General features: G+C 29.8%; 1 protein-coding gene across 1 annotated transcript in view; it reads right to left on the bottom strand.

Annotated features, from left to right (window-relative positions):
• Positions 1-3,968: 3,968 nt before the first annotated feature.
• The window catches only part of LOC142320521 (FMR1-interacting protein NUFIP1-like), a 36,504-nt gene continuing 13,121 nt past the window's right edge, over positions 3,969-27,351 (bottom strand). Inside the window, exons 2-7 of the mRNA XM_075358397.1 lie at positions 17,353-17,579; positions 15,785-15,897; positions 14,678-14,863; positions 11,676-11,867; positions 7,786-8,150; positions 3,969-4,242 (exon numbers count right to left, since the gene is read on the bottom strand). Coding sequence (XP_075214512.1) covers positions 4,150-4,242; positions 7,786-8,150; positions 11,676-11,867; positions 14,678-14,863; positions 15,785-15,897; positions 17,353-17,579 — 1,176 coding nt within the window. The 3' untranslated portion in view covers positions 3,969-4,149. The remainder of the gene's footprint in view (positions 4,243-7,785; positions 8,151-11,675; positions 11,868-14,677; positions 14,864-15,784; positions 15,898-17,352; positions 17,580-27,351) is intronic.

Genomic DNA, 27,351 nt, shown 5'->3' with positions numbered 1-27,351 from the left:
TGTCACAGAATTAAGAGTTCTGCTTGTGCCCACAGCACAAGCAGAACCTCTATTTCCACCATTGTGTCTTCTAAATTGACACCATGTGTAAGCTACACTTGAAATAGAGAGAGCAAGAGACCTTAATCCCACTGACTGGCAGAAGATTTTAATGGAATATGTCTACATACTGCACCCTAAAAATGAATGGCTATGAGTGAACAATGATGGCTATGTTCTGACCAGGAAAGTGATACTGGTGCCAGGATGTACTGTTAGCTCTTTTTTTAACTTTCAAACATTGATGGGGAGGTTGCTACAATCGACAACTCAGTATACATCGGTGGTAAACTTAACACTATCATAACTGATGTTAAGTTCACTTGCAATCTCTCCAATTTTAATAAGCCGGTTACTCAAGATCATTTCATTCACGCTTTCTGGATTACCCTTGAGTTTACCGTTGAAGGATGCCCAGCACGCAATTCGCATTTGTTCTGTTTTTGAATGTTTGGCACCATTTTATAATCATCAGGCGTGACATTGCATTCTCACCATATACCTCAGCAAACTGGTGATTAATTTCACAATTGTAATATTTTGCCCACAAAAATCGGACTACTGAACACACTTCAATGCTGGACAAAACCTCTAGAGGACATGCCATATTGACAACAATACTACACACGCACTGAACTGCTGCTGGGGGAGTGTGAAGACAACGCAACCAGTGCTGCCACCACAATACATTAATAAATCCCTTTCATTTCAAGAACACAGCATAAGTTACTTTTTGATCCACCTCTTATAATTTTATATCAGAAATGTACTGTAAAAAAAATAAAAGTACTTTATTGTTATGGTGTATAGCACAGCGGATTGACCAACACATCCACTGCCACTGTCACACTATGAATGAAAAAGATAAAATAGACAAAATAACACCACAAACCACAACAGTTAATGCAACTAACCATATAATGGGTGAAGCCACGATGAAACGCTAGGTCTTGCAATATTTTTACACTGTAATGAAATTATGAATAAATATTTTAAGAATCTTGTTTGGAATATAATAAATATTGTTATAATAATGTCACACAGTTTTCTAGAACATTCCAAACATATGGGAGAAACACTACACTATATACATTTGCTACTGATTTTGCATGTTTTCTTGTAGTCACAGTTTGAGCATGTGTTTGGTTTAGTCAAATTTGTCTTCTTTTTCTAAACCCACCGGGTTGGTCTAGCGGTTAACGCGTCTTCCCAAATCAGCTGATTTGGAAGTCGAAAGTTACAGCGTTCAAGTCCTAGTAAAGCCAGATATTTTTACATGGATTTGAATACTAGATCGTGGATACCGGTGTTCTTTGGTGGTTGGGTTTCAATTAACCACACATCTCAGGAATGGTCGAACTGAGAATGTACAAGACTAACACTTCATTTACACTCATACATATCATCCTCTGAAGAATTATCGAAACGGTAGTTTAGATAATTCTACCGGAGGCTAAACAGGAAAAAGAAGATGTCTTCTTTTTCTAATTGAAAGACTTACTTTTTTTCCATAATGTTTATCAACTCCTTTGGAAGTTTTTATACAGTAATTGTTTCTAAATTGGTAGTGAAATTATTGATAAAATCAAAACAAGTCAATGTTTGGGTATCTTGAACGCAGAGGCAATGTATCATGCTTGTACAACAGAAGTACTGTTTGAAATATCTACTAGCTGACAAAAAAATAGCCACTACCTCTATCTACTTGAATTGTTTGTTTGAACATTTCATATAAAGGGCATCAACTCCTCCTTTTGTTTGATTATGAAATGTGATCATTTCAGGAAGCCCTGATTCGGTTTGCTCAATTCTGTTACAAATGGTTGAGAATAATAGAACTGCTTTTTATTAGGCACATATAACAATTATTTTGCAATTAGAAAAACCATACAAACTAGAATCCACAACACAATTTGGCCAAAAAGAAATATCTTTAAGGATTTCTCTCTTATTTTTTTCAGTGTCCCAACATACAAAGAACTTTTTTTTTGAAGCTCTAATTCAACTGATATGATGTTTCTATTAGATTTGCAGGTTGGTTGGCTAACTCTGACAACTGCATAAAGGGTTTTTAAGATGTTTTGCCTCTTCAGTAAGACAAAACCCATCACTCTTTTTTCTTGTGTAAAGAAAACCATTGTAGATAGAAATAATCTGTGATATCTGTTGTGGTCATTATTTTAATATCATATTTGACCAGTTTTGAGGACATGTACATTTTGAATCTCCTGTGAAAAGCAACCTACATTTCATCAATGCCCAAAGAAAATCTTTGGGCATCCTATTGCCCAATGAAAATTCTTTGGGCAATAGGCAATTGGAAAAATGTTGAGTTTTTTGATAAACTGGCTGAATATAAAACATATTGCAGCTGCTTTGTCTGTCTCCTTTCTTATTCTGTTGTGATTGGATCTTCGAATCGAAAGTAAGGTGCTAGTACTTGAAAACTTCTAATGGAGATCGTTTTGAATATTGCTTGACTTTTTGTATTTTTAGAAAATGATTCAGTAGTTTCCCTTCCTGATTTAAAAATGTGTATAAATAATAGCAATCTAAGAAAAGCTCTAATTTAAATTTCATGTCACGGAGAAATCTGCTTTATTTGGGTTTGTGTGCATGCTTTCAGCTTCCAAAATCTTGATGTTTATCTACAGGACTATTGCAGATATAATTTCATCAAAAAGTAAATCCAAATCTCCACTAGCTTAGGAATATCGTCCACAGACTTTGCTTTTCCTCATAAAAAGCAAAGTCTGTGAATTATAAAATCAGGAAGCCTCATTAATATAAAAGTTGTAGCCTCATAAGATCAGGCAACTGTGAATATATATATTTATTTCTTTTTTTGTTTGTATGGTTCTAAAAATTTCCATACATAATTGTTTTTCCTAAATACGTGGACTTATTTTGGACTTCAGGGATTATGAGATTTTCATCTATTTCACTTTTTGATTCTGATTTTAAATGTTCTCTGAAAATTTCTACATCTTCAGTTTCCGAATTGTCTGCTCGTTCTTAAGTGTCTTCAGCATCATCAAATTAAGCTAAGATATTTTATTTTCTCGGGAAAATCATGATTATAGGTACAAAGAATAAAAGGCCTTTCTTTACCAGTACTTCCAAATTCTTTTTAAGCAACTGGTTTAGACTCAGACTAAAAATGTAATATGAAATTAAAATTGGTTCCCTGATTAGAAAAAAAATCAAAAAATAAAATGTGTAGTTTTACCTGATAAAGTTTTCTAGTACACAAACAATCAACAGATTACCAAAAAATGATATCATCAGTAATAATTTATCAGACTCTAACTATGTTAACTAAGACTAAGTGTAATATTTATTGCTATAGTTTAAAAAAAAAATTAATATAATATGACACTAATGAAGTTTCCAAGGGTTTAGGTTACTAACTGCCCTTTTCATTATTTCTTGGAAAATCCCATAGCGATAAAAATTGCAGTGGTATCAGGAAGAGGATTAATCATACTTATTTTAAACCAAATTCATTCAGGCTCATTTGAACGAAGTTAAATTTTTATTATACAATCTAAAAAAATGTATGTGGACTTACATGACATAATTGTTTTCCACAAATACAAATGCCTTTAAAAACACATGACATAGTTTTCTTAAATTTTGTGTTAGTGTAGCCACTATGTAACTTTACAAAATAATAGTATTGTATTTTTGTATGTCATATTTGTTATCAATGAAATATTTCCTTTTCATCTTTATATATATATGTGTGTGTGTGTGTGTGTGTGTGTATGTAGTTAAAAAAAAAAATATTATGTACACATTTTGATACATACAAATTCAGAAGGGTGATGACCTAGAATGACTAACTGCAGTTTCCTTTTTTTTAAAAAGTACAGAGAAATAAAATGAATAAACAGGATTATTTCAGACAATTTTTATTAAAAAATATATATATACATATATTTATATATATTAAACAACAATCAAAATGTAAATTAATATCAGGAATAACAAATAAAAAAAAAAAATATATAAATTTTGCAGCTGGTCGCACAATGAGGAACTTATTTTCAAAGCTGGAACATTATTTATTACATCTACTTAATTTTAACATCAGTGATTTTATTACTGCTACTGTCCAATCCCAAAGAAATTGTTTTCCACAACATATCTGACACACTGCAATATAACATTGCGTTCATGACGAATCTCAGGTTCAAGCAGCTAAAAAAAAATTTTTAATTAGTTTAATAATTAGTTAGCACACTTATAAATAATTTGCAAAACCTTACTCTAATGAAAAATTATAATATTAAAAAAACAGAATTTGCTGTTAAATTAAAATATGGGTGACTGCTGTAACATTTTTATTTCATATCTTGAGCAGATAAATTCATATATATATAGTGTTTTATGAAAGAACTTCTTGGTTTAAAATATTATTTAAACAGTATTATACAGGGTGAGCGACATAAAACTGAACCCATAATGAAAGTGCTACCCAACACTACTTATGAAACACTCACACAACTAGTGGATGTATATGTTACTACTGATTGTTCTGCTGTTTGTCAGGTGGTTACGTGTCGTGCAGTATACGGTTTGTTGCAGTGCAGTATTGTGAGTGTTGTGTTTGTCTAAAATGCCTTATTCAATCCAGGAGAGGATAGCTAGAGTTTAGGCCTATATTCATTCTGGATCATTTGAAGAATCATGCCAAGTATCTGTAGAAAAATTTCCGAATGCCTGTATCCCAGCGAAGAGTAGCATATACGATTTAGTTAAAAAATACTTTGCTGATACTGAAAGAATTACTACCAGTCCAAAAAAATCACTATGCAAATTATCTCAACAATCTGGTGTTAAATATACATCCTGTCATAAAATTCTTCATGAATTAAAATTGAAACCATACTGCGTTACAACTGTGCAACAACTGAAGGAGACAGACAGAATTGTCTACTTGTGATTTTTTTCCTTTGAGGCTACTTAAAGGAGAGAGTTTATGCATCTAATCCCCAGAATACTGATGAACTGAAAGTGAACATTCAACAAGAATCAACACAATTGATGTTTTGCATGAGATGATTCTCAATATGAGCAGTCGAGCACAGAAGTGCATCGATGCTCAGGGTGGTCATTTTGAACATCTTTTATAACAATAACATAAATAAATGCAACATTTAAATTATGTTTTACGTTCTTCTTATTTAATTTATCTGTATCATTCATAAAATTTCATTCCAACATAACCTACAGATTCTGCAGCAGTTACATTATGGGTTCTGTTTTACGTTGCTCACTCTGTATTTAAAGTACTACTTACATGAGTACACATTCTAAAATCTTTTTTGGTTTTTAATACACTTTGCTATGTGCATCATTCATTGCTCTGCACACATCCAGCTCTCCCCACGTACTTGCCAGCATGCCAGGAGAAATGGATGCTACTGCTGCAACAATCCTCGCCCATATATAGTTGATGTCATGGACTTTCTCTAAATAAACTATGTTTTTAACATGCTCCCATAAAAACAAATCTAGTATGGATCATGTCTGGACTCCTTAGTAGCCATGTGATTGGCCCTCCTATTCCAATCCACCTGTTTTAAACTGAATGCTTAATGAAGCATGAAGATGGATGCTGTAATGGTGGAATTACAGATTAATTTTCCAGCTGATATAAAATTGATTCTTTTTCAATATAATCTCTGTGGAAAGCCTAAGTTTAAGCATATCATAGAAAATATCCCCATTAATTGTGCTCTCTACAACAAGAACAGGCACACAATACAGTCATTCATCAGTCCCCACCAAACACTGACTTTGGTAGTCACGCTGATGTTTGATAATTTCATATGGTGGCTCTGATCCCCAAATCCTGTAATTGTGATTTACTGACCCACTAATATGGAATGTCACATCATCTGAAAACATGACATTTTTCAATTAGTCTTAATTTTCATCAATGTTATTAAGCATTAAATCTGCAAACTCCAATCTTTTCATTTTGTCACTGTTTGATTTCAGGTAAAAGTTGCATCTTATACACACATAGTCTTAAGTCTCTTACATATCACTTTGTTCCCTATAGATTTAAGTATTCTTAATTCTCAACTGCATCTTGCTAATACTTTTCAGGTTTCGCATAATATACTTGGATCCATTTCACATTCTGTTCAGACATGAATGGCCTGTCTGGAGACTTCCCTTTTAAGACAGTTTCCTTAAACTGATTAAACCACTGGAGTATTGTATTATTAGTAGGTATGGCCCTACCATATTCATCTCGATAATTATGCTTAACTGTGATAACTAATTGATCTTGTTTCGATAAACTAAATCACACACTGAGCTTACTTACTGCTTTGATGTCATGACTGGCAATGAGACTGTTGACTGAATATGCAGTGAAGATCATACAATGGTGCCAATCGCAACAATATTTGTGATGAAAAACTTATTAGATAATGAACATAAATATAAAAACTGAATGCTTTGAACAGATTCCATTATTTCATTATGATTTTTTAGAACCAAGAAAATCTTATAAACAACCTGACCAAGTTATCTAACTTCTACGGACCAGTCAGAAATAAAATTAGTGAACGCTTTAAACAAACTATAGTTGTTATGTAAAAAAATTAACTAGTCTGTGCAATTAAAATATTAATGCCGAATTAAAAATCTTAATAGGTATTGTCATATAAGATATGAATGCTATGATGTATTTTGCTGGAACTCGCACTACTCAATCTATAACTCTCAGTATGTATTGTAAAAGACAAGCAAATTATAACTATTGCCACTGCAAATATATTAAACATTTACATATATTTAGAATGACATTTTAAACACAATCATGGACATTAAACACAAGGATATTAAATACATAAATCTGTTTTCTCTATAGAAATTAGAATGTTAAATATCTCTTTAGGTTGGTCTTAAAAACACTTTATCACAGCACTCAAGATCTATTTCCACAGAAAGTAGAAATTAACATGGAATATATAACATAAGATGTTTGCAGAACATGCACTGCATGTGGTCATAGTTTTATGTAGTAGGTGGACAACGTACATGGTGAGTTTTAATACTCCTTGTAATAACAACCCATGCATACCATTTCTTTTTCAATAAAGCCCATAATTGTTTGCACAGGTCATCAAGCAGCAAGGGTTTTGGTTTTATACCTGGAACTATTTACCCTCTCAAAACACCTAGTAGATGGACCTACTAGAATAGGTATATTTATATAGATAAAGGAATAATAAATTTACCTGCTAAATGTAGTAATAAAATATAGATGGTTTTGTTGATTATTTTTTTCTTTGATTGTACTCTTATGTGAAAATAATAAAAATACTTATAACAATGACAGGTGCTAAATGAATAACTTGATTAATTATAAAGAAACTACTTTGTTTTTTTTTTTGGAAATGACATTTTATGAGGAGTATATTAAGTTCATCACAATAATGGCAACTAAAATAGCAGTTAAAGTATACCATAATGAAAAAAGAAAAGAAAAACAAAAAACAGAGGGTAAATAAAATAGTCCAATCAAAATGTTGAAAGCTTGTACCACTGTACATTAAATTATTCCCCAAACTATGTATTTATTAAAATTATAAATGTTAGTAATATCAAAAAATAATCTGAGATTGAAATATGCAAAAAAATTTGTTTACGCCAACTTTTATAAATCTTAACATCTGCGGTCAAAATAATTTTATTGGAATAATAATAGTTCATAAAGTTTACCTTTTGTAATAACGTTAATCTTTTACGAGGAATAAATTGTTTTGGTTGAACAGAATTAAGTTTCTTGACCTGTTCATGTTCTTCACATTTTCTATTACGAACACGCTTCCTTTTTCTCTTTCTTTTATCATCTATTTCATTTTCAGTAGCATCATCACAAATTTTACTCTCTGCACAGTTGGCTACAATTCCATTTGACTCGGAAACATCTTTTCTTAAAACTGGAATTTCTTCAGGACCGCTGTCCCTGTTATTATTATCTAAAAACTGCTCAATTTTCATGTTGTTAATGTCTGATGTAGTTTCTCTGATAACATAACTTTCTTGACAGGTCTTTTGATTCCGTGTGATTTCATCTTCTTTATCTTACAAAAAAAAATTTAAAAAAATTTAAATAACTAAATTTTGAAAAGAACAATTACTATTAAACTTAAAATAAATGCAAGTTAGGCAAAGGGTATGACAATACAATCTAAACTTTTCCAGTTAACATCATTTTACATTCTATTTTATTTCATAATGTCCATTAATTTGGGAAAAATAATAAATTCCTAGAGTTATAATTTCGAAAGTTAAATAGAAAATATCATATCACTGAGATGAAATTTTAATAACTAATAATAAAGGAACGTTTTTACGCTTTTTTAAATCTTACAGAAAGATTTTTGTTTTTTTTTTAATAAAGAAAATAATTACTATGGCTGAAGTCCATCAATCATGGTTACGCATCTTTAAACATAAATGAACAGTGCAAAACTAAGAATAATGCAACATTGAGTATATTCAATAAAATATGAGTTGGAAAAATGGTTTTCCTACCTACATTTTTAATAACTAAAATGTTACTAATCTCCAGAACACACCAGTTACTCTCTTTTTCTGGGAAGTTTTTTAAAGTCTGTTTTACTTTTGTTTAAAGTATGATGGATAAGCATATGAAAAATTGGCTGTTGGGAAGAAACAAAAAGGCGAGAAATCTCCAACTTGATGAAAAAAAAGGGTGGTAAATGAATTCTTTTACCAATTATGAGCGAAGGGTCACTGGGATGAGAATATGTGGTTTTTATCATTTTCCAACTAATTAAAAAAAAAATTATTATAAAAAGTGCACTTACTTTACACAAAATCATAGCTAAGTATAACAGAAATTATTATAAAGAAAAAATATAATACCATCCACTATTAACATGGTTTAAAAAAGTTGTAAATGAATATTAGGCTATAACATTTCTCAGTACCAAATCTGCACTTACTACAGCAATTTTTCTATAACGAAAAAGCTGACTGATCACTTCATAATTTCTATGCCAACCCACATAATTTGGGTTCCAAATCACTTGAAAAAAATGTTTAAATTTCATAATAATTGCAAAATACATCTCTTATTATGATAGTTATTTGGGGTCAGTGATCAAATTATTCGAAATCTTTGAACAGAAACAAATTTGAAATGTCATTCCAAATGTCAAATTCCACTGTTTGTACATACAAGATTTAATCAATTTTATATAAATTTAAATAATCAACTTTACTTACCACATATTAGAAAAAAAATTTAATTCTACCATGCTGATTATTACCTGATAATAACATATTTTTCGAGGGCTACAAATTAGTCCACCCATATTGTGGAGGGACTTCCCCTGCTGTAGTTGCAATTTTCAAATGAATGTTTATAGAGTAACTAAAAACATATGTCCATTAGTGTCTCTTCTTACATGTTAATTAATTTTTTAAACTACACATCATAATCTTTTTACATCAGACTGATGTTAATGAGTATCTTCACTATTTAGTCAGCATTTTTTTTTTTAACAATTACATTCTACCAGACATTTATCAAAATATAGTATTATCTTCTAATACTTATGTGTGAAAGTAAAAATATTTTCTGCTGAAGAAAAAATTATAACTATCTGTCAAATGACAAGGAGGCAGCAATAAATAAGCAGGCTGATGTTCATATAATTTTAATTTGGCTTCCTCAACAGTAGGCACAATATGGAGCCGTAGAGAAAAATTACTGAAGATGCACAGCAAGGGAATAATGAATGAGCATAACGGCCCTTACTTTATGAATCGGTGGAATTTAGAGAAGCTTAAGGAACAGGAGGTAAAGAAAATTTTTGAGGGCATCAAAAGACGTCTGAGTGAAAACAATAAGGTAGAAAATATAGAAGAATGGGAGAATGTTAAACAGGAAATTTTTAAATCAGCAGAAGCGAACTTAGGTGGAACAACGAGAACTGATAGGAAACCTTTGATATCAGAGGATATAATACAGCTGATGGATGAATGTAGAAAGTATAAAAATGGTAGTGATGAAGGTAAAAGGAACTATCAATAATTAAGAAATACTATAAACAGTAAGTGTAAATTAGCGAAAGAAGAGTGCATTAAAGAAAAGTGTTAAGAAGTAGAAAGAGAAATGATCATTGGTAAAATAAACGAAGCATACAGGAAAGTTAAGGAGAATTTTATGGTACTTAAATTAAAATCTAATGTTTTAAATAAAGATGGTACTACACCGATTTATAATATGAAAGAAAAGGTCTATAAGTAGATGGAATATATTGAAGTGTTATACGGAGGAAATGAATCAGAAACTGGTATTATAGAGGAAGAAGAGGGAGTCGAAGAGGTTGAAAAGGGAGATACAATACTGAGATCTGAATTTAACAGATCATTAAAAGATCAGAATAGCTGAAAGACTCCTGGGATAGACGGGATACCTGCAGAATTACTGTGCTGTGCAGGTAAGGAAACAATAGACAGATTATACAAGCTGGTGTGTAATATTTACAAAAAAGGGAAAGTTGTAACATTAATAAAATTAGTTGAAATTGTAATTTTATTCGAGAAAAAATGAAAACTGGTTTTTTAATCTAAAGTGACTTACTTCAAGAAGTTTTGCCATAACTTTATTATTTACAAATGGATTTAAATAAGTAAGATGTCATTTTTTTGTCATAAAACTCTTTAACAGTTTTTGTAATAATGTAACATTTAGATAAGCTAGTGGTTGCAGATATTAAAAATTAACAAAAGTTTACATGGCCGCCATTTTGAAATGGACTGAGAGATCAGGTTCATTATTTTTACACAAATAAACCTCAAGAGGTACACTAGCAGTATAAAAAATTTCAGCCTGATATGATCAACCATTCCTGAAAAATAAATTTATGTTAAAAATCCTGTAAAAAATATTTTTTATAATATTTTGCATTTATCAGTCATTTAACAATGTTACTGCATTTCAAACCAAATGAAAGGTGTTTTTCGTCATCAAATTTCTCTGTTTTACATTGGTACATTCTAGGACCTGTTTTATTTTATTTTTCAGGTTAAAAAACTTAAGAAAGCATCAAATTTACAGTTTATATAACTCCTTAAAATTCCAGCATGATATCATTTCACAAGGGGACTGAAATCTGGGTGAAATTCTTCGCTGGCCATAACATGATAAAGTGTTTTCGAATGCATGTTTTTATCAACATACTTTTCCTTATTTCAGGCTCTAGAATCACTTTCCAAATTATTTTCTTTTCTCCTCAATCCCTCTGTATATGCTTTTTTCTGTTTATCTTCTGGAACCACCATAAGGCATTACTTCAGAGGATGATATGTATGAATGTAAATGAACTGTAGTCTTGTACAATCTCAGGTCGACCATTCCTGAAATGTGTGGTTAATTGAAACCCAACTATCAAAGAACACTGGTATCCACGATCTACTATTCAAATCCGTATAGAACTACCTTTACTAGGATTTGAACCTTAAAACTCTTGACTTTGAAATCAGCTGATTTGCAATGACAAGTTCACTACTAGACCGACCAACCCGGTGGGTTGCTCTGTATATCCAAACATACTTTAAAAAAATAAAAATACCTTCTTTTTCTTCATCTTCAGAAGATTCAGGTGAAGACCCATAAGCTGAATTAAGGGCAGCCAAAACTGACGATAAAGGCTTTTTGACTGTAGAACTTGTAATGTTACTATCATCTTCCCACTCAGAATCACTGAAGGCTTCATCTTTATTATTTGTAATTTTGTCATCTTCACAAGCTTCAGGAAAAAGTGCTAAAAAAAAGCATTGTAAAATAAACTATTAGCAGATTTAATGTTTCTGTAGTATAATAAAACTATACAAATTGACAAATCTAATCCATTAGTATCACTAATTGATTAAGTACTTACAATAAAAATTACATTTCTAATATGTATTAAAAAACTGAAGTAGATATTATCAATGTAACTAACAAAAAACTTTTTGTTTTGAAGAGCAAGTTTAACAATCAATTCTTCACACACTGTAAATTGCTTCCACTGTATTTTTTTGTAAATAGCATCCTGGAAAATAAAAGATTATGAGGTATGGATAAAACAATAACAATTTAGGTCACATTTAATAGAATGGTTTCATGATATCTAATCTAAATAATGCTAGAAGCAGGTTTCTGTACTTTTTAACAGGTAAGTATGACCAAACCAAAACAATACATCTTAATAAAAATTAAAAATCACATAGCATGCAAAAAATATTTTTTGTAATTGTTTATTATTTTTGGGCAAAGTAAAACAGCTCTGTATTCTAGTCTTTTGATCATTTTTCTATAAAACATGCATCTAACAAAAATACAATATTAAATAAAATGACATTATTATTTGATAAAATGAATCTTATTTTAATAGAACACACATGTATATAATGGGTGTATAAAAAAAAGAATATCAGGGTTCTAATTTATTATATCTATTAGATGAGGTGTAGTGATGATTTAAAGCTAGAATCAACGAGTAAAAAGGAAAGTTTTGTTGTGTGCATGGCAATAAATCGATTCCTTATTTTTCTGCTTGACAGCATCACTTCAAAAGTTGGCGATTCCTGACCAGAAAACCTTCTGTATTTTGCAATTTGCAAAATGTGTATCTGCAGTTACAGTTCAACATGTTTACTGTAGAAAATTTAACTGTGATCCTCCAACAGACAATAATATTCATTGATTGCATAATCGATTTGAAACGATCAGATGTCTTGTGTAAATGGAAGAGTACAGAACAGCCAAGGGGTTTTAAAGAAAATGTTAAATATGTCAAGGAATCTTTACTGCTTTCTCCTAAAAAATCTGTTAGGAAGGTCAGCCATGAACCAGCAATGCTGGTGATTGATAGTGTGGAGTATTTCTAAGGAAATGCTTACATATATGTCCATACCATTTATAGCTATTACAGGCTTTGAAGCCTATCAACTTCACTCAGCATGCAGTTTGGAATCAAAATGTTACTGCATAAACATTACCATTTTCTTGGTTGTTCCATATTTAATGAAGAGTCAATATTTCATCTTAGTGGAAAAGTGAATGCGCATGTCTGTATGTAAGGGTGGGTGGGTCAGAAAATGCAAAAGGGACTTCTCACTTCAATGTCCTTATAGCAAGTTTAGATCTTGAACAATATTTTTTGCTGAAGCAAGCATAAGTTACTTATATGGATATGCTGAAAACATAACTCTTTCCGTGAGGAAGATGGACCAAAGAATTTTATTTACAAGATGGTGAGCCTCCTCACTGGTATAACTATGTATGGAATTAGTTGAATGATGTTTTCACAGATCGCTGAATCAGTCGGCATGGATCCGATGATATGGCTTGTTTGAAGGTTAGCCAGATTGGCTAACCTTCAAGGTTAGCCAATCTGAAGCATATGATTTTTTTTTCTATGGGATGTTATAATACTTACAATCTACTAAGTTGAGTAACAGAACTGAAACAGCTGTTGCTTACCAATTAAGCTGGTCAAAGTATGGGATAAACCCTATCAGTTGGATGTGTCCCGTGTGACAAAAGGGACTCTCTTTAAATACTTGTGGGAAATGGGTGTAAGAGTTAATCTTTCATTTTATTTGAGATTCATTGCTGTGGAATGAATGACATATTATATACCATTCTGAGAAATCAATCTCAAATCAAATGGTGCAAAAAACACAGTCGATTTCTCTCAATAGATCGCAAGTTACAAGCATTAGTTTTCAGTGATTTCCCCAACTAGGTAGTAGTAAAAATGGTATACCTTACGAAGTACCTCTTAGAGGAGGAATTTGAAAATATGATGGACAAAAGTGAGTGACAGTGATCTATCAGAAAGTGACATTTTTGAAAAAAGTGATTCTGATAGTTCTAATAATGGAAGACAGTGAGGTAAATATTACTACTGATGACAGTGAGGTAAATGAAACACATAGTGATAGTCAAATCAAGTGCAAATTCTGCTAAAAAAAAAAACAAAACAGAAGTTAGAAAAGTGGAAATGGGAAACAAATGAGGATAAATTGCCACTAAATCATTTTCTGATTCTAGTGGCATCAAACTGAGGGTTCATAGACAACTCCCTCCTCAACAAACCCGTTTAGGTATGTAAAGAAAAATGGTCCAAGTTTCTTTTTGGGATGACATAGTAGTAGAAAAAAATTGGTATGCAACAGATTTCTACCAAAAGTATTCTAATTCAAAATCAATAAGTACTTTGTTTCCCACTACATCTGACGAAATTCAAGCATATTTTCTTCATGTATTCTCATGGCACAGGTGAAAAAGCCAACACTTCAGTCATACTGGTCCACAAAAAAAATCAATCCATACTCCTTTCTTTTCTGAAATCACTTCAATAAATAATAAGGTAAAATTTGTAAAGATTTATCAAAAGAATTATATAATTGTGAGAAAGGTGTGTAATGCTTATGTAATGTAAAAATGTATGCTTATTTCCTTAAAATTTAAATAGTAAATACATGGCTGACTATGTGGAAAAATATTAGTAAACAAATGGGTTAAATAGCTTTAAACCCCTGTATTCTTTTTTTTTTTATACACCGTGTTATTTTTTTAAATTACCTGTTCCAGGGAAATGAGGCAAGGAACCTCTCCAAGAATATTGCTGTTCAATTTCAGTATTAAGAACTTGTATAATTTTGTTGAAACGATTATTTCTTTTAACAATGGAAGAATTTTTCTGTTTTACATCTGTAAAATTCTTTTCCTGCAGATTTCTGTCACACCCATGTTTACCTTCATGTTTCCCTAATGAGATTAAAAGATAAATAAAGATGTAAATAAGTATATCTCTTAAATTGATTAAACAGAATAGTATTACATAACATCATCATAATGGTAACAGAACTAAATTAGAAGTGAACAGAGTGGATAAGTATTTTATCCAAAATACAAGATAAATTTTTTAATGCTAAAAATCTATTTAACGGAAAAAGTATTAAACACAAACATTCAAAACAAACATAAAAAAAATACATCCAACTAAATAAAAATAAAACATTATGCAATCAATTTTGTAATGGCTTCCGAGTGGATTAACAAACTTAGCATTCCAAAACTTTGAACAATATATGTAAATATGAATCACTCTATTCACATTAACAAATTTCATTATGTACACAGTTCCCACTGACACAAATAGCAATGGTATTATAAAACTTTCTAAGCATATATTTTTCACTAGTTTTTCAAAAATCTATTAAAACTACACAGCCTAAATTATTTGGCAAACTTTTCTTATGGCAGCAGAATTTTTTCAGTCACAAGTCAAGTAGTCCTGAGACAATGCCATCATTTTATCTGACAAACTAAGTATACTATAACATAAATATTTATATCCAGACAGAAGTAACTACATCTGTATCTGGACTTGGGTCGGGTGATGTAATATCATAAAAGACTGATGATAAACCATTCAAAACAAGTAGCTTCTTTAGAACAACCAGGAAATAAATGTTATTACCATTATACAAAATTTAAATTCTCCTGCAATCATTTACTCTATTATGGATACCAGTAAACAATTCAACATTTGTTGTTCATTGCCACTCCCACACAAAATTTGATGTTAAATAAGCAAATCTGAGCTCAACTGCATTTAATGAGTTACTTTGATAATCTCTATCAACTCAGAATAATTCTAAAAATCTCTCACCATGATATACATACCTGTAAATGTTTTTGCAAAACATCCCCTATCACTACGAATACGTTCTCCTCTCCGATCCATTTCTACTTTTTGAGCGTTCTTCTGTTCTACATTTTTCTTGGTAGGATAATTTCTAAAAAAAATATATATATACATACATATATATATGAAAGAAACTATGTAATGACGTAAGTTTCACATAAAATATTAAAAACAATTTCACAATGGGATATACAAATACTAGTAATTACAAATCAGTTTTTTTCTAAGCTACTATTACGGTAACTTTGACAATTCATTTTGTTAATTATATCATAAAAAAGTTTTTAGGTTGGGAAAAATATTTTTCCAATGGCAGTTTATAAATATACACAATCTAAGGATGGGTAAGCATTCAGACAAGTTCGATCCAAAGTGGAGTAAAATCTACTTCTAGAAATATCATCAATCTACAAATATAATCTGAGTTATTTGAAGCCAAAATTTGAATTTCTAAAAAAAAAATGTTTTCAAAAATTCATAAAAATTTAGGGGTAAGTATATCAAAATTAATATTATTTATGGTAAAATTACTACCCTATACCTACATATAAAAAAATTCAAATTGTGTATACCATCCTTGCCTCTTGAAAAAAATTACAAAAAGTGAAATTTCATCGTTTTTCATGTTCAACTTTATTTGTAATTTTCTCATAGAAAGAGGAGAGACAGGTAAATAAACCCCTGGACCATTCTTTTTACCTTGTGAAAATATTAATAAATTTATTTTTGTTTCATCCTTCCAGGATCAATAGTTTTTTAGTTATGATTTTTTCCGTAAACCTTTACAATCACAAAAGTAGGTGTGCACATCGTAACAAAAATGGCTGCCACAGGTAAACTGCTTAAAAAAAAAGTTTTAAGGTCCTAAGATATGTAGGAAACAAGTGGGTAAAAGTTTCCAATTTTTTTTTGGATTGGACAGCAATCACCCTTGGGTCACTTGAAACGGCTTGACCCATATCCTTTTAAAATATCACAGAATTAAACAATTCACTCAGACACATGCCTACAAAACAATGTTTAAAACAACAATTTAATGTTAAGCTGATGTTTTCAAACTTTCACTATGGTTTCATTCTGAAAGTAAAACTACATTAGTTGGACACAGCTGAAAATTATAGAATTATAAACATACTGCATAAACTAGTGACAACTCTTAAAAACATTACATTATTTGTTTTACTCAAGTACAACATTAAAAAAAAAAAGATTCAGAACTCAAGAAAACAGAAAATAAAGAGTACTATCCCTCTCCCACAAAAATTAATTTATTCAAGATGACTTCAGACTAAGTGAAATCTAGAACCGATTCTTTTATCTTAATATTGTTTAGACTACTATATTTTCATTTCTAAAAAACTGTTTTGCTAAAGAGAATTTAACATGTTAATCTTTTTAAAAAATGTTTTCTAAAAACTGTGAAGATGAAATCAAAACTAAATTACATAAAATTAAATCTGATTTTTAAGAATTTTGTTCTCTTGCTTTGCTCAGTCAAGAGATTTATTTTTATAATTATGAAATAATTAAAAAAAAAATGTATTACCTTTTTCGTTGCTTAATCCATTCAGCAATATCCTCAGGTGAATCTTTATTGGCAATTTTTGAATAAAGCCCGCTCTTATGTTGTAACAATATATGCTTGTCAATGACTTTTTGATGAGCCACAAAGGTACATCCCTCAATACCACATGTAACATGTTCACTGCAATGCTGATTAAGTTTATCTTCAGTTTTAAACCCTTTATCACAATTTTCACAAAAGAATTCTTCCTGTGATAAGATAAAGTCATTTTATAATTATTTTTATATTAAAAATATTAATATTATCCTTTATGCCACATATATTCAGCAAAAAAAATTGATAACATAGAAAGAAACTTATTTAACTAAATACAATAGCTTTAAATAATTAATAACAATTCTGAGATTGTTTGTAACTAACTTATTTCAGCAAAGATGCCATATTTTAAAATATCCTTGCATAATATTCCAAGAGAAATTAATCAAAACTTTGATGAAAATCATAAAATATATCTTTACTTTTAATGTAACTACAGAATTACAATTCATATATATGTATACAGTTTTGAAATTTAACTTATTAATTTACCAGAAAATATATATTAACATATATATGGTGTCAAGAATGTTGAGAAATATTACTATTTTCATTTACAAAAAAAGATTTAATTATACTTTTTGTACATTAACTTCTTCTCAAAAGTATTCTTGCTTTATTCCACTAATCAATTTTTACCAAATTGAAAAAAATTCACACCTAGAATTTTTTTATGCAACTAAGAATTGAAAATGTAACACTATGACATTCAGTTTTGAAATTCCTTTCAAAGGATTGTTTACTTTATCACAGAAAATTATTAGACTGAAACCATAATGTATTTACAATACAACAAAGTATATTACAAATGCAATAGTGAAAAATAACTAATATGAAGGGGTGCTAGTTTGAATCATAAGCAATGATGACATTCTGCATGACCAAAAATCTGACTGAAATCATTTTTTTTTCTACAGCTAAAAGGTTCGTGAAAAAAGTAATACCTCATGGGAAATCTTTTAAATTCATGTCTTCATCAATTTCTAAGAGGTGACAAACAAGCTCAGTACAAATGATTTACGCTTCTATATACAAAGCAAACGACACATTGTTTGCATCTAAGTGGTATACTGTATACTTGTATCATTCAATACAGGACAGATTCTTATCTGAATGGTATAAATGTTTGGTTTTTTTTTTTACTTTTGTTCTAAAAGATCCGACCGAATTAATGGTGGTGAGACTTGAATATAATGACTAAAAATTGTTATACTGATCTACCAGTATCCAAGCTTTCTTAAACATTTTGATGTGCTTACATATTTACTTTGGTTTGTATAACATTAGGAAGTACTTTCTATCCTGCAAATTTTTTCTAATGTTACCATTATGTATTATCAAGAAACAAGTTGATTTTATGCATTCCCTAGTATTAATTTTAGCATCACCTTATATAATCATTTGCTTTCTAATAAGCATCTTTACAGATATTCCAATATAATAGAAAAAGAGAACATGGTCAAAATAATGTAATAATGAAGATATCAGATATCAATCACCAATTGGTTTAACTGTATTAAATAACCAAATGCAAAAAAAAAAAACATACATTATCTTGGGAGGCATTAATTTCTAATAAGTTAAAAATTGTTACACTGTAAGGTAAAATTTTTCTGGTAGTTAATAATGGCGATATGATATGTAATGATTGTAATAGTATTCAAAAATTCTATACGGTTCATCAAAACTGGTTGCACCAATAAAAAAAAACATATCTTCCTATGTAATTGAAATTAAGTATTAATTGAAACTGTAAAATAATTGGAATATCAAATTTTATTACATGTGACCGGTCATGACTTTGAGCCAATGTGCACAATGCCTCTGCTCCACTGTCAAGTCAACGCAATGGCAACATTTCAGCAGAAAGCACAGCATGTTTTGTAGTTGGCAGAATATAAATCAGTTCAACAGACTTTCTGGTGTGTTTATGGTAATGATACCCTTTATGCAAATAGCATTAGATGATGGTATCAGCAGTATAAGGAATCTGACGACATGGAAGTAAATAAGTCCTCCAGACAGCCCAAAACGAGGAACGAAGCAGTTGAGCACCCATGCCAAAGTTATTTAAGAAGCCCTAAAAATCAATTTCTACGTGAAGTTTACAGTTAGGAGTTTCTAAGACAACTATTCAAAAAGTGTTGCACAGGCATCTACGCTTCTCAATCAAAAGATTCCCTAATTCTTGGACTGGTACGGTCCTGTACTTTGTTTTCTGAGAAACTCAGATTTGACATCCCTAGACTTTTTTCTGTGGAAATAGATTAAAAACATTGTCTTCAGTGAAAAAAAACCAGATATGTATAACATTTAAGACAACAGATCACTGAAGCTATTGCCACAGTTATGCCTGTGATAATCCAGCGAACCTGGGTAAAAGTTGATTATCGGCTAGATGTTAGCAGAGCAACCAGTGAAGCTCATATTGAAACATTCTTTGGTTATGTAAAAAAAAACTTTTGAGTGGTGAATTTTTAAAAACAATACTTGTTTGATTATCTCTAGTAGTTTCTGGACACAATTTTTTTAAATTGTTGCAACCTTTTTCGATGACCCTGTATTAACACAATGGCTTATATCAAAATAAATGAGATAATACTATTTTTTTTTAACTTAAGATATTCACTTTTAACCCTTCTGTCCTGGCTTTCTATGTAACAAAAGGTGTCCCACTACACATGAGACTTTTACCAGAAACTTAGATGAGTTTGATAATACTGTATGCAAATTTAAGAATGAACAGTTTCTTTTTTCAGCTATATCAGATTAACCAAAATTTTGGAATGAATTTATAATGTACTAGCTGTAAATCATATGATACTATAGACTGCTTTATTTAACAAGAGATATAAGATTAATATACAGAATATAATATTACTTTAGGTAGTATATTATTTTTGTATAATATAGCAGTACTACTAAATTGCTTTTGATGTAAAGACTGGCAAAAAAGAAACCATTTCATTTATGTCTGCGTAATTATTAAATACTTTTACATAGACTGTACTGCTCTCAAATCTCAAAAATACATTTTTTAACATAAATTAACAATAATAAAATTATGTTAACTATGTAATATTATCAACAAGCATTACAAATGAAAAAATATTCCATTCTTATTCTAAGTAAAAAATCATCAAACCAAGCACACAGATAAAAACAATTCTGACTATTAAGAAAGGAAACATATTTAAATATATAAAATAAGCCTGTCTAAAAAGCAATACATTTAAAAAATATTTAAATGGGAAACACATGGATATGTCAAGAATGAAGCTGACACTGTTACATTATTATTATTATTATTATTAACAAGGATAAATGGTAGGAGAGAAAGTTGTTTATATATGCACAACATTAAGCTACATCAGGTCAGACGTATTTCAGTAACAACTGTTTTAATTAGCTTTATTCAATCATGTCAAAGGCTTAACTCCCAATTTCGGTTCCCATGAGATAATAGAAATTAAAATTATCAATAAAAGAAAACAATACTAAACATAACAATGTTGAAACTGCATACAAAAAAATATAGCTGTACTTTAAGCTAAGCTATATAAAAAAAAATGTTTCTGTGATAATTGGATGCTTTAAGTAAATGAAAAGGTTTAAATATGGGGAAAAGTTGTAAGAGTTTCAGCACAATTAACTAAAAGATATTACCTCTACAATGTATGAGGTGTGATAAGGATATACCGTAAATTTTGCCTCAAAAATATAATAGAGTTGAAGATGTTTGAGAAAGCTTTCAGGTGAGGATGTTTTATAAATACAAAGGATTTAAGAGTTGTCCAGATGATTTCAAGACCATAAAGATGACAAAAAGAGTTAGACGTTCTAACATATCAACAACCAGTGAAAATATTGACAAAATAACAAACACTATAATCTTTTAAAATGAAGGACCAATCATCTCAATGTAAACTTCCTAACGAATAAAAACCTAAAAAAGCAGCCAAATTTGATCAAATGTTAAAGTTCCTTTACAGTTTACAATTGTATCTACTCTAGATACAACTACAAGATTCTTACTACAAGATTGTACAGTCAAAGAACAGTATTATTTAGCAGTTTTACGTTGTTTATGCAACAACCTGAAGAGACTGACCATAAATGTGGGCAAAGAATTCTAGGATTTTGCCCCATAATAACACTCTAGCTCACAATTCACTATTATTTGTGATTATTTAGCCCAAACATAACACCGTACTTATATAGAGGCTGCAGACTCTATATTTTTGACATGGCCACCTACAATTTTTCTTGTTTGTAACTGAATAAAGAAAAAAAATTCTTAAGTGAACTTAATGCTATAGTAAAAAATGCTTACCACAAATGTTAGGGGTTAGGTATTGCATATACAGGGGGCTACTTAGAAGGAGAAACATGAATAATATTCTTATACAGGGTGTCCCATACAAAACGTAACCCATCAATCACTCATCCATGAAATTTCAAAAGTCCAGCTTACTCCCCTACTCGTTACTGAAATGGACTAGTGCAACATCTGAACATCGCGGCGACGCAGTAGAACACTACCGATAGTAACAACAATGCAATCATAACGTTCAGTGTATTGCTGGAAACAAAATGGTGTTTTCGCTAGATAAACGTGTTTTCATTCTTGAGTCGTACTTCAGTACGAAATCAGTGGTTGCAGTGCAAGATTTGTTTCGCCATAAGTACCCAGATAAACCAGCTCCTAACAAAACTTAATGTACCTAATAAACGTATTAAGGTTAGTTGTAAAATTTAGAGAGACCGGTTCTGTTAATAACGCAAAAGATCTGCGTCAGTGTTGAATACAGATACAGTCACTGAAATCAAAGAACGATTACTTGCTCGCCAAATAAATCGATCAGACGTTTGTCTGCTAAAATTAATTTGTCTAAATCAACTGTTCCTCGGGCGACCAAACAATTACAATTACGACCTTATCGCATTCAAACGGTTCATCAACTTCTTGAGCCCGACAAAGAAAAGCGGCTACAATATTGTCAATGGTTACGTCGATTTCTGCGTGAGGGAATTAATGTTATGGATTCGTTATTTTTCACAGATGAAGCATGGTTTCATTTGGATGGCTACGTAAACAGCCGAAGCAGTCGAATTTGGAGTGCTGAAAATCCCCACGTTTATCACGAAAAACAATTACACCGCAATAGTTGGGCGTGTGGTACGCGATATCGCGAAAGAAAATAATCGGCCCTATTTTTTGCGAGTACACCATTAATGCAGAACGATATCAGGATATTTTACTTCAGTTCATTGCACTCTTGGAAAAGGAAGACAGACACTGCTGGCTACAACATGACGGTGCGACATCGCACTAGCAGGTTCAACTTCTGATTTCGTTGAGGAATTCTTTGGTAATCGTGTTATCGGTCGAGGCTTGTGGCCACCAAGATCTCCAGATTTGACTGCGGCGGATTTTTTTTCTATGGGGTTACCTCAAAGAAAAAGCCTACAGCAACAAACCATGAACACTTGAAAGTCAATATTGAACAAGCGGTATTAAATATCCAGCCACAAACTTTGAAAAAAGTTGCAAGAAACGCTGTAAAAAAATTGAAGCTTGTATTCAAGAAGATGGCGGCCACTTCCAACATTTACTCTAAATGTAAGGTAATGGATGATAATAAAAAAAATGACATTTACATATGCCTTTTTATTATTTCAATACCTACCAATATAAGGTTGGGTTGCGTTTTATATGGGACACCCTGATTATAAATATATTAATTCTTTTTGAAAAAATTAAAATAAACATGAACGTAATAAAACTTTACATTAAAATAAGTAAACTCTTTTTGAAGAAAAAAAGAAAATAATTCTTGTTACTTTTGGATCACACCATATAAGTAAATTACGAATATTTTGTCAGATATCGTAAGTGTTAAGATGTTAGAAGAGAACAAACATGACCTGGGAGATAGTAAATACAATTTTAACTTATATCTGAAAAACAAGAAATTATGCATTAAAAAGCATTACAAAATGCAACTTTGTTAAATCCAGATAACTTGGTAACTGCTTAGCTTTACAAAGTGGGGATGCAAAAAAAATTGTCAAAGTAGTTTTATTTAACTTTGAAAACGAACCCAAAAACGTTTTTTGTATCTTAACTCCAGGGCTTGTGAACCGATTCACTTTAAAATCAATAGGATCTATTTCTAAAGTTTACATTATCCTACCAAGTATCATAAAAATCTATTAAAAAATGCGCCTACTTGAACAAAAAAAAAGTACAAAAACCCCCGTTTTTCTGGCTGTTAACTACGGTTTCTGTGAACCGATTTGCTTGAAAATCAATAGGGTTCTATTTCTCAAAAGTTTAGATCACATCACATTTCATCAAAATTTGTTAAGATTTGCATCCAGTACAGGAGATGAAAAAAATCATAACATTGCAGAATCATGTTTAGATTCGGGAGACTCCAAAACATCAATCACCCTTCCTGCAACACCCTCTTAATTTATACCAGGCACAAGAGCGATTTCTACACATTCTTAATTTGTATTATTATTTAAATTTCCCAATATGGATATCAAAACTTAATCAAAAAAATATTACTAATGGCACATAATTAAACATTTAGTTTATCTAGTATATATTATAATTTATTTGTCACCTACATGACAGTTTATGAAACATCCCAGAACTTGTTATTTTGGGCTAAGCCAGTCTTTTTTAACAGAAAAAGTTAAATTTACTCTACAATAAAATGTCATGAAGTGAAGTGACCATTACATATTTGGTGTGTATATATATATATACATACACACACACACACACACAATTTTGTGGAATTACACAATTTTAATTTCAGATTGACCCTGACTATCTCAATCTATTTTAATCCTGAATTTATCCCAACCAATTTCATAATCATATAAAGATTACATTTTAGCACACCAATCTGACAGTTGTTCATCATGAATACTCTATTTTTTTTTTTAGGATTTACTTGTAATGTAAATAGAGTAATAACACTAATACAATTACTAGTGATTTTGAAAAAAACAAATTAAATCTTGTTTTAAATGTCCTCAAATACTGCTATGATTCTGAACATTTTTAATTCATGTTTTCATTAAGATTACAATGATAGTTCCTTTATTACTACCCACTTACTAAATAATAAATACTGTATAATTTATTTATTAAATTCACAAAAAAGTATTTTATCTATCCTTTTGAAGATTGAGAACAGAATTATGGACTGGACCAATTACACCACGTGCCTGTTCTTACAAGTTGTAGTAGGTAGAGCAAGTGGGATAAATGAATATTATAACAATAAACTTAAACAGAACACTCAATCTCTGCTATACTACTTTACTTTTCAAAATTTATAACTCCAAGTTGATAAACATATATAACTTCCATGAAATGGAAATGTCTTCCACACTAGTATGATGAAATAACTTTTCATACTAATTACTGGATTTTAACAGCTGAATCAGATTACTACTAGTAGGCAATAGTAGACAGGATATGGATAAACATCATATTATAATTTAAAAAAGTTACCGTCTAAGGATACATATTTGTGGAATTTGCTACATACACCAAGGCAACTGCTTCCCATGAAATGTACGTGTTAAACTAAATAGTTTAATTTCCAACGTAGTAGGTGAGTAATACAAATTTTCTTTTAATTCAGTTTTATATTGGTGGTATCACTTCTATTTTCAAATGGCTAAAAAAAACAATGGATATTACAGTAGCTCGTTACACATTAGTAATATTAGGTTAATTATATATTTTTTTAAATATTTTTATTCAATAAGTTTTATGTGAGGTAATTAAGAATGTATTTATTAAAAATTACAAACCCACAAGCAATATTTAACAAGTACATTACACCTTTGTTTCAATGTTGATGAAATCAAGTTTCAAGTATACTGAAAAGCAGTGATTCACCAATTTACAATGTTATTTTGTTTCAGTGATAACTGCACATAACCAATTAATAAAAACAGATTTGAAGATAAAATTACTGGGCAATAATTTCAATTTCAATTTTTTTAATAAAAAGTCAAAATTTACAAATTTTCTGCTTGTTCTGCAGAAAATTCTAAAGAAGGCAACTTCTTTCTTTAAATTATCTAAACATTCAGCACCAAGTTACAATTACTTATTTTTTCAGTAGACAATTGTTAAAATTTCATTCGTAATCAGAGGCCCACTTAATCAAAGTTTTATAAACATTTTATACAGTCACTTTCAGAATTTTCTGACCTTTCTACAATTCATTTTTGCTGGTTGTTACGAAAAGCAATTTTTAATGTTTTCTCTACTATTCTGGTTTTTAGACATGAGTAAATTAGTAAAAATGCTACTTTTTTTACAATTTCAGGTTTTACTTCACTGTAAAAGTATTTGGACCTATTATGCTAAACTTTAAATTGAATTAAAGATTGCATATTAATCAATACAATGGTTGTTGAACAGTTACTTTAACATCCTAATTTGTTAAAACATAATTAAATTCATTAAAAAGTTAATTAAATTATTATCAATAGATATAATAGCTGAATATATGTAACAATAAGGAAGAATAAAGTGAAAACAACTTTATACAAACATGCTATCATTCACACACTTATTTCTTAAAAGATACCCTCACAACGAATAAAAAAATACTATTAGATTAAAAAAAAAATTTCACTATAACTCATCTAATTTAGCAATATCCCTAATAATGTAAAAGGATTATAAATTGCATCTTTGAAAAAATTAATTACTATTTTTTTAAAGCAATTTAACACTAGATAAATTATTACTATTAAAAATAAAGCAAACATTAGCCAAACTTTTCTTTTTTTTTGTTAAATTATTTAATTATGTACCAATAAAAAAAGGAATTGAAAAAAGATTTTAAGAAATTTTTGTTAGAAAATATTTATAAAATGATAAAAAAATAAAATAAATGGAATTTACTTATGATTTCCATTAAGAATTAATGTAAATTTTATACTTACTTACATGTCCAACAAACAGTGGCAGTCAGCATTTCAATTTCCGCATGGATAATAAAATAATACATTTTGTTTCATCAATATTATATTTCTTTTTCTGTACTGATATACGTATGTATAAATACATGTCATATATCATTTATTTGAAATTTTAATTTTATACTGTACACTTTCTAATTTACATATTTAATTATTAAAAGATCACAAAAAGCTAGTAGTATGACGTGTAATAAACACAAATTATATTTCAAAGCTATGAAATAAAGATGTACTTGGGAAATAATTTCCTGTGAAGCAAACCACTCAAGGAATAATCTAAATACGATTTCTACCAAATTAATTGTTAATAAAATTAAATAATGGTCAAATTACTAGAATTAAGAATGTGATTTATATCTTTAGCTGCACTCTAATTCAACAGATTAGTTCAAAAAATAAAATGAAAATCATATCTGTGAACAATATAAATTTTGCAATAGAAATTTAAAATACATAGATAAAAAAGAATGATATAAAATTTAATATTAAACACATTACAAATTATCTCCAATATAATGAATCTGATTAAAAATGAACACTTCAGTGTATAAATTGGATGGAAGAAAATTTTTAAATGGATCAAATCGAAATAAAAATGGATTAAATTTAAAATAAATAAATACTGATTTTAATTTTTTATCCATCAAATGTCACTTTACATTTATTTTTTTTTTTAAATTAAGAAATACTATAACCAAAAGTCAGATTTTCTAAAAGAAATATATGGAGCAATATTAATAATTACATCAAACAACTGAAAATTACTTTCATACATGCCATTTATTAATACACAAAAATTACAAAGAATAATACTAACATCAATTATAGTAATAATAAGCTTTATAAAAAAAAATTAATCTTTAATAAATTTATGACATTTATTTGTACTACGAAAAA

Source organism: Lycorma delicatula, chromosome 2 (assembly GCF_047948215.1).
Source record: "Lycorma delicatula isolate Av1 chromosome 2, ASM4794821v1, whole genome shotgun sequence".
NCBI classification, from domain to species: Eukaryota; Metazoa; Arthropoda; class Insecta; order Hemiptera; family Fulgoridae; genus Lycorma; species Lycorma delicatula.
Note: the sequence above shows the minus strand (reverse complement) of the source record. Positions and strands in the feature narration are given on the sequence as shown.